Source organism: Rhinichthys klamathensis, unplaced genomic scaffold (genome assembly GCF_029890125.1).
Source record: "Rhinichthys klamathensis goyatoka isolate OS25496 unplaced genomic scaffold, OSU_Roscu_1.1 h1tg000330l_1, whole genome shotgun sequence".
NCBI classification, from domain to species: Eukaryota; Metazoa; Chordata; class Actinopteri; order Cypriniformes; family Leuciscidae; genus Rhinichthys; species Rhinichthys klamathensis.
In genome coordinates this window covers 500,004-510,970 of record NW_026606845.1, presented here as the reverse complement: position 1 = coordinate 510,970, position 10,967 = coordinate 500,004, and the positions used below count along the sequence as shown (strand labels likewise).

Below are 10,967 nucleotides of genomic sequence, written 5' to 3'. Positions count from 1 at the left end.
CGAAATGTGCCCAGATGTAGACTTTTAAAGTAGATGGAGCATTTTTAATTACTCACGTCTCGCCTCCCTCTGCCAGTGTATGCTACCGCGATAAAGCACATACGCGATAAATGACGTCAGAAAAGCATCAGTACATTATAATCGGTTACGGTCTATTACTGAACCGATACCGAATCGCCCTCGTCTGCTTTGCGATGCATCGTAGGAACGATTAATTTTGACACCCCTATTATAAAGACCTATAATGAACCGTTCTGTGTTTATTACCTTAGAATGAGCCATTTCTATCTACACACACCGCGGGTCTTACATTACATTGAAATAGCCATTTTGCGCCGACATGTTTCTACAGTGGCCCTAAAGGGACAAACCCGTTTCATCACCATTGTTGTTCTTCGTGCAAGGTAGCAAGCTGAAGTCAGCGAATAAAACACTGACACAATGATGAATATTCACAATAACATATCGGGGTGATGATGGCGCAGTGGATAAGACACATGCCTTTGGTGTGAGAGACCCAGGTTTGAATCCATTGTGAGACACCAATGTTTCCCTGAGCAAGACTCTTAACCCCTAGTTGCTCCAGAGGCGTGCGATCTCTGACATACACTCACCGGCCACTTTATTAAGTACACCTGTCCAACTGCTCGTTAACACTTAATTTCTAAGCAGCCAATCACATGGCGGCAACTCAGTGCATTTAGGCATGTAGACATGGTCAAGACAATCTCCTGCAGTTCAAACCGAGCATCAGTATGGGGAAGAAAGTTGATTTGAGTGACTTTGAACGTGGCATGATTGTTGGTGCCAGAAGGGCTGGTCTGAGTATTTCAGAAACTGCTAATCTACTGGGATTTTCACGCACAACCATCTCTAGGGTTTACAGAGAATGGTCCGAAAAAGAAAAAACATCCAGTGAGCGGCAGTTCTGTGGGCGGAAATGCCTTGTTGATGCCAGAGGTCAGTGGAGAATGGCCAGACTGGTTCGAGCTGATAGAAGGGCAACAGTGACTGAAATAACCACTCGTTACAACCGAGGTATGCAGCAAAGCATTTGTGAAGCCACAACACGCACAACCTTGAGGCGGATGGGCTACAACAGCAGAAAACTCCACCGGGTACCACTCATCTCCACTACAAATAGGAAAAAGAGGCTACAATTTGCAAGAGCTCACCAAAATTGAACAGTTGAAGACTGGAAAAATGTTGTCTGGTCTGATGAGTCTCGATTTCTGTTGAGACATTCAGATGTTAGAGTCAGAATTTGGCGTAAACAGAATGAGAACATGGAACCATCATGCCTTGTTACCACTGTGCAGGCTGGTGGTGGTGGTGTAATGGTGTGGGGGATGTTTTCCTGGCACACTTTAGGCCCCTTAGTGCCAATTGGGCATCGTTTAAATGCCACGGCCTACCTGAGCATTGTTTCTGACCATGTCCATCCCTTTATGGCCACCATGTACCCATCCTCTGATGGCTACTTCCACCATGTCACAAAGCTCTAATCATTTCAAATTGGTTTCTTGAACATGACAATGAGTTCACTGTACTAAAATGGCCTCCACAGTCACCAGATCTCAACCCAATAGAGCATCTTTGGGATGTGGTGGAACGGGAGATTCGCATCATGGATGTGCAGCCGACAAATCTGTGGCAACTGTGTGATGCCATCATGTCAATATGGACCAAAGTCCCTGAGGAATGCTTCCAGCACCTTGTTGAATCTATGCCACGAAGAATTGAGGCAGTTCTGAAGGCAAAAGGGGGTCCAACCCGTTACTAGCATGGGGTACCTAATAAAGTGGCCGGTGAGTGTATATAGCAATTGTAAGTCGCTTTGGATCAAAGCGTCAGATAAATGTAAATATCGTTTTACTGAATAATAAAGTAAACATAATTTCTTAATTTATCTTTGTAAAGAAACCTCATTGCTTAACTGGCTACTCTCTGCTGTCTCAGACGACGACATCACTTCCTGTCGGCCACCAAAACTTCTGTTGGGTGCAATTCACAACCTCATCGCAAATAATCACGCACTGCACCTTTAAATAGAACCTTAAAGACAGGGCCTACAATTAACACTCGCCAAGTGCAAGTTGGCCGATAACATTTTTATGAATTCTACCTATGCATGAACGTGAACAAACATGAACGATGTTCGGGAGAGTTGCATCATTACGAAAGTTAAAGCCTTGACAATATTCAAGATGAAGTGAAAGGGAGCTCCTTTTGTTACTCGCATACATCCGTAACACACATCAGACTAAATACTAAACTGAGCTCTCTTTCACGTGTTTCCTCTTTCCTCTTTCTTGCACTTGAGAGGACAAATTCACACACAATTATGTAAAAAAATACAGAGTATCCTAGAAAACGTAGTCGGTAATGTGTTACATGCAACTGTTTACATTCACTTGTTTTAGTATCAGTATATTAGATCCTTGCATTCACTCTTAAAGTGACAGCAGCCTAATATTGCTGCTGCTGTCTGTGTTTTTAAATGTTACTAGTTTTGTAAGAATTAGAAGGATGTTTCCTTTATATAGTGAAGGCTATGTAGTGTTATTTTACATTTGCTTCCTTAATAAAATTTCTGTACCTGAAAACTAATGTTAGATCTACATGAATAACAAATTAAGTCATTTGCATCTGTTATATTGTATTTATTTGTGCTTTTGCTTGTAATTTGATTATTTGTTCTTCTATTTTATTACTGACTGTTTACTTGTCTTTCATAATGTTTCAAATTTGTATTAGGCTTGTAGTTTTAGCTGTGGTATTGCAATTGAAATATAGATTTGTTCAATTTCACTATCTAAAATTTTTATATCATTATTTCCTGTTTTTGCAAAAACAGTTTCATGGCCGGTATTGTTTTTAATTTTTTTTTATGGCTGTTACATTTTCTCAAGTCACCAGAAGTTTGGCAAAAAGTTTAGGCCCTGTTTGAAGGGTTCACACAGACACAAGTTCACCATAGTCTCTCTCTATGGGGTTAGAATTGTTGCATTATTCCAAATAAATAGATTGAGATTCACAAACAAATGTAAAGAGATTCACAAAAATGTATCAAATGTTAAATGGCAATTGACCAATTTAAGACAATCAGTTTCCTCAAATGAAGTTAATTAAGGTTTTAATTCAATGCTGGGTATTATCACAGTCACATACTGTAAAGTAGATTACTGTAAGGAACTGTAAATTGCTCTTGTTTTGATGTTTTTAAATGTGTGTTGTGTTTTAATAGCATAATTGTAGTTGATGATTTGTGGTGCTCTTGTAAATTTACAGGTTTACTGGCAATATTGGCAGTATTGCCAGTAAGTTACTATAAATTTGACAGTAATTTTTTTACCGTGTGTGCCAGGTGTCCCGGAGCTGTTGGGCCATCACGAAGGCCCTCGGGGTTGTGGCCGACCCGCTGCAGGAAGACTTGTTTCAGGTCGTCTTAAACCAGGAGGTTCTGGATGGCAGTTGCATTGATATTTGTGCCTACCCGAAAAGCAGTGTGATGAGGTGCACCGGCCAGTGGGCAAGCGGCCACTCACATGCCTCAGCAGTCTTCTCAAAGAGGTCCACGAAGGCCACTGGATTCACAAACATATGTAAAGAGATTCACAAAAAAATGATAAAACTCAGATTTGCAAAAAAAAAAAAAAATATATATATATATATATCACAAACACAACTCTGGGGCGGTAACTGAATCTGATTCATTTTGAAGATATTTCAAAATGAATCATATGTAGATATGATTCATTTTGATTCATTGATATGATTCATTGATATGTAGCTATAATCTATGCCTGGGTGCTTTATTCAAATTGAGCTGTTTGTGTGTTTAAAACACAGTGTTTCAGAAAGATTGTTGGAGTTTAAGGCTTATTTATATTTCCATCAGGATAAACTCAGGATTACACACAAATTATGATCATTACAGATCCCGAGCATCATATAACACCCTCTCTACACCGGACTCAAGCGGCGCGTCAAAAGCAAATAGCCCATCATCTTCCCTGCTGCCGTAGCAGTTTCAAAAAATGTAAAAATAACATGTTTGAAATGTTAACACATTTTGTCCATGATATCTGTTTTCTTACCTGCAGATATATGACGTGTCTATAATCTTCCTTATTGACTAGTGCTGGCTACATGATAATTCATAATTTGTGATGATGTCTACACTGGACGCGGCGCAGCGCGACACGATGATTCACTGATAGTAAACGGATGCCCGTTCTTCTTCTGAAGTAGATGAAAATAATGAGTACTGAGACAGAACTTGACCTTCTTACACTTGATGTTTACAACTTCCTATTGCTGACTCCGCTGAACCAACCCCCCTCGCCACAAACACTATTAAACGCTTATAGTCATTTAAAACTTTAAACATTGTGTTTCTGAGAAACTGTAAAAATGAGCCTTTGGAATCATAGAATTGTCTGTGAAAAACACCTGTAAAATAACACTTGATAATGAGTTTTATCTGTAGGTGTCTGTGTGTTCATGTGAAGCACGTGGGAAGTATTAGTTTTATTAATCTCTCTCTCTCTCTCTCTCTCTCTCTCTCTCTCTCTCTCTCTCTCTCTCTCTCTCTCTCTCTCTCTCTCTCAGGGGAAGTGGGCGTCTCAACACATTCAGCTCTTCATGTTAAACATGTAACCAGGAAAGAAACACTCAAACTCATCTGAACACACACCGAGAGCTTCAGAAGAACTGAATCTACTAACAACAGAGAAGATCATTTAATAAGAGAGAAGAATGAAGATCACCTGGACTTTCACTCTGATGATGATTCCTGGTAAGAGTCTGAACTCAAATCACTAAAAACACAAAATATTTGGTCTTTTCAGTCTTTTACTTCAGTTACTTCAGACTCTTGAAGAAAGTTAATTTCTGTGTATATTAAAGTATTTAATGCTGTGTTGTAGGTGTCGTGAGCTCCATGAGTGTGACAGGATATTCAGGAAGTGGAGTCAACATAACATGCAAATATGATAAAGGATCTACAAAGAACAAAAAGTATTTTTGTAAAGGAAAGTGGTTAGTCTGCAAAGACCAAATCAAGACTGATAGTAAAGATACATGGGTTAATTCTGGAAGATTCTCTCTGTATGACGACACAAGTTCAGCAGTCTTCACTGTGACCATCAGAGGACTGAGAGAAGAGGATTCTGGGAAGTATTACTGTGCAGTTGCTAAATTTGCAATAGATTCCTACACTGAAGTGAATCTGAAGGTTTTAACAGGTGAGAAACTGAGATCCTCAAACTCATGAAGATCTCCACAACATCACGATACTCAACACTGACTGTAATCACTGACGTTCACATGTGTAACTCATACAAGACGCCATCAATAACCTTTTTATCTCCTGATGTAACATTTACTCATAATCTAGACTTGCATTCATAAATGTTCCAGCAAAGTGAAAGATATGTGTTTACATTGAAAACAAAATGACAAATACATATTTTTTTTGCGACTGTTTTATTCTTCATGTCCTTCTATAAATGTGACCACACTAATTATGTTATACAGTTATAGTTATTTGTTCATTTCACATTCATATACTCATTACTGTTCTACATGAAAGCAAGACCTGCAGATCTGGATGTAGTTTGAAAGCAAGTTTTTAGTTCTGTGTGTGTGTGTGTTAATCTCGTATTACTGCAGTGTTGGATGTTGCAGCATTAGTGGTAACTTAGTATTACAGTTGTTAACATTAGTACAGGTGTGCTCATCTGGATGCTGTAGAAGTGCAGGTTTCTGTGAGTCCCTTCAGGCAATGTCATGTTCTGTGTGTGAAAAAAACATCCTTTACAATTTATATATATATATACAAATATTTCCAGGAACATCACCACCACCACCACCACCATCATCATCAACAACAACAACCTCATCATCACCACCGCCATCTTCGTCATCATCATCATCATCACCTCCACCACCACCGCCATCTTCGTCATCATCATCACCATCATCAGCTTCTTCTTCCTCATCAGTCTTCACAGGTGTTTCCAGACCTTCTACATCACTGGCGTCTCTAAACACATCATCAGGTGATCATGTGCTGAAAAACAAACATGTGATCAATGGGTGAAGTTTGCGAGGAGGCTGAAATATAAAAAATAAGCTAGCCTATATTTTCAACTCTAAAATAATAATAATATTACATTTAATACATTTTAATATGTAAAAAAAAAAAAAAAAAAAAAAATTATTCTAGTTAGCCCGAATCTGCATTTTGGTGCTTTGTAGCCTATCAAGAAAACAGCAATCTACTGTGTCCTCAGTGGCTCAGGTGCCAGGAGTCTATAGAGACTCGTATCTACTCTTATAAGAATAGGGGGACATCTGGAACTGCTTGTTTGGAGAGATTGTTTATGATTTATGGAGATTATAAAAAAAAAAATAGTGAGTGGATTTTCACCATGGTTGTTTACACACACTGTGGACACACATCTGTGTTCAAACACCTTATAAAAGTGAGTTTTGCAGAATAGGTCCCTTTTTAAGTTTTGTGAAGAAGGGCCACTGGTAGGGAACCTTTGTGATGTGTTTATAATCACTACGATATGGTTTTCAATTTGCATAACACTAACTGTAAAACATGTGTTTTAGGTACAGGGAATTGCATATTTTGTGTTTTGATATTTGGGATATGGTCATTGGGATACTTTTTGGGCTATTTTGGGTTTTTTTTGTAACACAGACCTGGCAACCCTGAAATCAAGTATCATGATCTCAATCCTACTCCAAACGTCCCATGATCTGATCTGATATTTAGCTCAGATGATCAGATTCTCAGATTATTTCTCCTGTGTTTTCAGGCTCTTCTATGATCGTCCCTCTGGTTCTGGTTCTGGTTCTTCTGGTTCTGATTGTCGCTGGACTCTTATTACTGTTTCTCTGTAAGAAGCGTCACTCTCCAGGTAAAACTCATAACTTCTTTAGTAGCAGAAACTTTATTTATACTGAGATTAAAACGTATTGATTTCTTGATCTGTTTTCCCACTTTTCGTCGCCACCTATTGTCTACAACGAGACATGAGAAACAGACAATTTGATGTGTGAAAACATTTACACAAGGCATAATTGTTGGAATTTGAATTACAGTAATTCATTTAGGACACTTGTTTTTGGCAGGTGGTGATTTGAATTCTCAGACTGGACCAGGAAAACATGAAGTTGTGAGTCCAATTACTATATAAAATGTTTAATTAAATGTCTAATGCCTTCCATCCTGACGATCTTCAGAGCTGTAAATAACTTCTCTGTCTCTCCTCAGGTTTCTCACACTGGTTGTGATTATGAGGACATTAAAGACACTCACAAACCATTACCCACAAACCCCTCTGATTCTTTTAACACTGTTTATGCCACTGCCCAATTACCCACAAACCCCTCTGATTCTTTTAACACTGTTTATGCCACTGCCCAATTACCCACAAACCCCTCTGATTCTTCTAAAGCTGTTTATGCCACTGCCCAATTACCCACAAACCCCTCTGTTTCTTCTGACACTGTTTATGCCACTGCCCAATTACCCACAAACCCCTCTGATTCTTCTAAAGCTGTTTATGCCACTGCCCAATTACCCACAAACCCCTCTGATTCTTCTGACACTGTTTATGCCACTGCCCAATTACCCACAAACCCCTCTGATTCTTCTAAAGCTGTTTATGCCACTGCCCAATTACCCACAAACCCCTCTGATTCTTCTAAAGCTGTTTATGCCACTGCCCAATTACCCACAAACCCCTCTGATTATTTTAAAGCTGTTTATGCCACTGCCCAATTACCCACAAGCCCCTCTGATTCTTCTGATACTGTTTATGCCACTTGTAACAAGTAAAATTAGGTACTGTTCCTTTAAGGTGGAACACACTCTGTTACTCCCTCACTGATGAGTGGGCAGTCAGTATGAGGAGTGTGAGCTGTGAACATCACATGTATGCGTGTAAAGCCTGTTTTATATTTATGTTGCTCTTACCCAGTTTTATTTCTATTCAGTAACGCAGTTGTTAGTGGAGTGTTTTGCAAACTGCCCCATGTGTCGGTGGGATTGATGACGTTGATAATACTGTAAATAACCTCTGTGGAATATCAGATGTGTGAGTCTTTGCTTACTGTCTAAAACCATTCAGACAAGCTATCTGGCCCCTCTGGTTAAAGCGTTACACACTGCCCAATTACCCACAAGCCCCTCTGTTTCTTCTAACTGTGTTTACACTACAGTTGATAAAGCCACTGGTGAGTCTCAGTGCTGCATCATCAGGCGAGGATTAACACACATGCTTGTGTATGCTGCAGTCTATAGGGGCCCCGCGTGTGCAGGGGCCCTGGATTGGCCAGACCCTTTTTTTATTATTTTAAATTTACTTCATTGGCCCATAAGAAACATTTTTTTAAAAATGATGATGATTGGATAGATGTGACATTTGGGTCACATCTGTCCAATCAGCTGCTGGTCAAATCTTGTCAATCGTTTTAATCTACATCACTGATGTCTGACAGAAAGTATGATAGTACAGCACAAAAACGAAAAATACAAAGGTTAAAAGAACAACGTGACCAAGATATAGATACTGAAAAAAATCCCTAAATTTGCTGGATAATTCAAGGTTTGGGGTGCGGATATCACGATTTATTATCTTAGGCGATTAAAATGTCTCCATGATCTGCTTTTGTAGAAATGACATAGTATATATATATATATATACTGTAATGCTACAGTGCATTCTATCAATTCAGTTCCCGTCTTAACTGTACAACGTGACGTACATTTACATCACATCTACATTAACAAAAGGTCATTATTTGCATGTGCTTTGCCAGTTAATAATTTCATTTGTGTGCTGATGCGCTGTTGTAATGTGTGCTTTTCTGAGCACGTACACCGAAGCACACTGGCACAGCCTATTTAAACCTTGTTCACTCATTCACTCAATGCGAAGTTTTGTATGTTGTTGCACTGCATTTTCAAATGGAAATAAAAAAATAAAATAAAAAAAAGTGGACATTTTATGCGATAGAGAGAGAGAGTGAGTGTTAGAGTTAGATTAGATATAGACAGAGACTGATCCCTCTGCGCTGTCCGAACTGAGTTGTTGACCAGTTTCGTGACGAAATTTCGAGGGGTGGAGGACTGGAGTGGAAATTTCGACGGAGAGTGGAGGACTCGTTCGGAGCTTATGGCGGAAATTCACCCACGGCCTAACGGAGGACTGATTCATCAGTGTTTTTGTTGTTGTTAAAGATTGCTCAGACTTGCAGAAGAAAAGATTTTTCGACCATCTCTTCCTCTTTCACCTGCACCGTCTCCTCCTCTGTCTCCTCCTCTACTACCCTCTTCACCACCCTCTCTGGGCCAGCATCCTCTAGCCTAGCCTTTTTAGGGGGCTTTCCTCTCAGGGCAAATGAGAGGAGGCTTAAGGCGAGACACGGCAGGCAAAAACATAGGGTTTTTTTCACTGGTCAATTTTGAGATTTCGGGATATTTGTCTTCAAAAACATGTCTTCTTTCAGACTTGTGGTGAAAAAAAGTCCGAAATACACATTTAGCTCTCTATTTTACTACACTTTGTCTGTTTGCGTCTGTAGATTTCTCATAAATTCGTCAAAAGTTGGCGTTGTAAATCATCCGTTGCTCCGCGATCGCGATCTGCACCCTGTCATCACACACACCGTTAGAAAGCTCTCTCTCTCGTACAATGTTGTCGGATCCAAATATGGTAATTTCCTTTTTAGCAGCAACCAATCGTGAAAGTAAAAGGGCGCAAATGCGCAATCTCATTGGCTGATGCTAAATCTTTAAAGCCCGTTTTCTCAAAATGACTGTTCTCTCATACTCAAAGTCCGAAATCTCCACTATATACACCAAACTTTCCAGTCTTGTACCTAGTTATATTATGAAGACATTTACAGAGGGATTTGTAAATATATTATTCCTAGCCCGATTTAAATAACATTTTATTCCAAAAAACATGGCAAAAATCTTTTTTTAAGGCTATTGACAGTATATTCTGATTTATAGGATAACAAAAGTAGATATCCATAAATCCCTCTGTAATTTTTTTCCCATCTAATATGTGAACAATAAAAAAAAGAATTTTGAACCTGGCTTTATCCAATACTCAGATTTCATTTTTTGAAATATATGCAAATTAGCACATATATTTAAGTAGATAATGCCTAATTTGCATATTTATACATTAAATTACAGAAAACTTGTAATACATTTTTTTCTCATCTTAATGTAGGTAATCAACTGGGAAAGTTTCATGGTGATATCTGCTATTAAAAAAAAATACCCTATTCACCTGTAGTGTCTTGCCTTAATTGCTTTTTAACTGACATCTTTGGAAGACAGATGCAATGATTAATGCATCCATGGCCAGGATATATAAAAGTGACCTATAACATCGACTATGCAATACACTTTAATTTATTTAGTGCTAATAAAATTATTAAGCCTATTTGGAGAGAGAGATGTTTATAAATGTGACAATATGTCAGTCATCGTGTGATAACAAAAATATGATTAGGCCTAGAGTACTTGTTCTGAGCAGGTGTTGTCAGTGAACAGGCTGTAAAACTTTTGGCTAAGTTACAGACACTCATGGAAAAACTGATGCTAATTATCTGGGAATCATTCTCTAACAGCAGTCAAGTTGTCATTGTTTGTGTCCGACACGTTGTAAATTTGTTGTAACATTAAAACAGGAGATCATGACTTACTCGGTGCTCAAAGTTATCAGTCAAATTAATTTTTACTTTGTTTATATAGTTTTTCTTTTTTACCCAACAAACATAAGGGTACAAACAAAAAAAGTCAAGTACAAATACAAAAATAAGATGGTTCTTAATAATCACCCTTTATTAAATGTATGAACACAGAAACTTAATGTCACGTTTCCCATTCCAGTAAAATAATCGCAATTTATTCTCTGTAAAATTGC

The 10,967-nt window shown here is 38.6% G+C and overlaps 1 protein-coding gene across 1 annotated transcript; it reads left to right on the top strand.

The window, feature by feature from the left end:
- The first annotated feature begins 5,085 nt into the window (after positions 1–5,085).
- On the top strand, positions 5,086–8,083 carry LOC130105913 (mucin-2-like). The gene is made up of 5 exons (XM_056272099.1): positions 5,086–5,089; positions 5,133–5,249; positions 6,837–6,938; positions 7,153–7,196; positions 7,295–8,083. Exons 1-5 carry the CDS (start codon positions 5,086–5,088, stop codon positions 7,859–7,861), a joined length of 834 nt encoding a protein of 277 aa, XP_056128074.1. The 3' UTR covers positions 7,862–8,083.
- Positions 8,084–10,967: the final 2,884 nt, after the last annotated feature.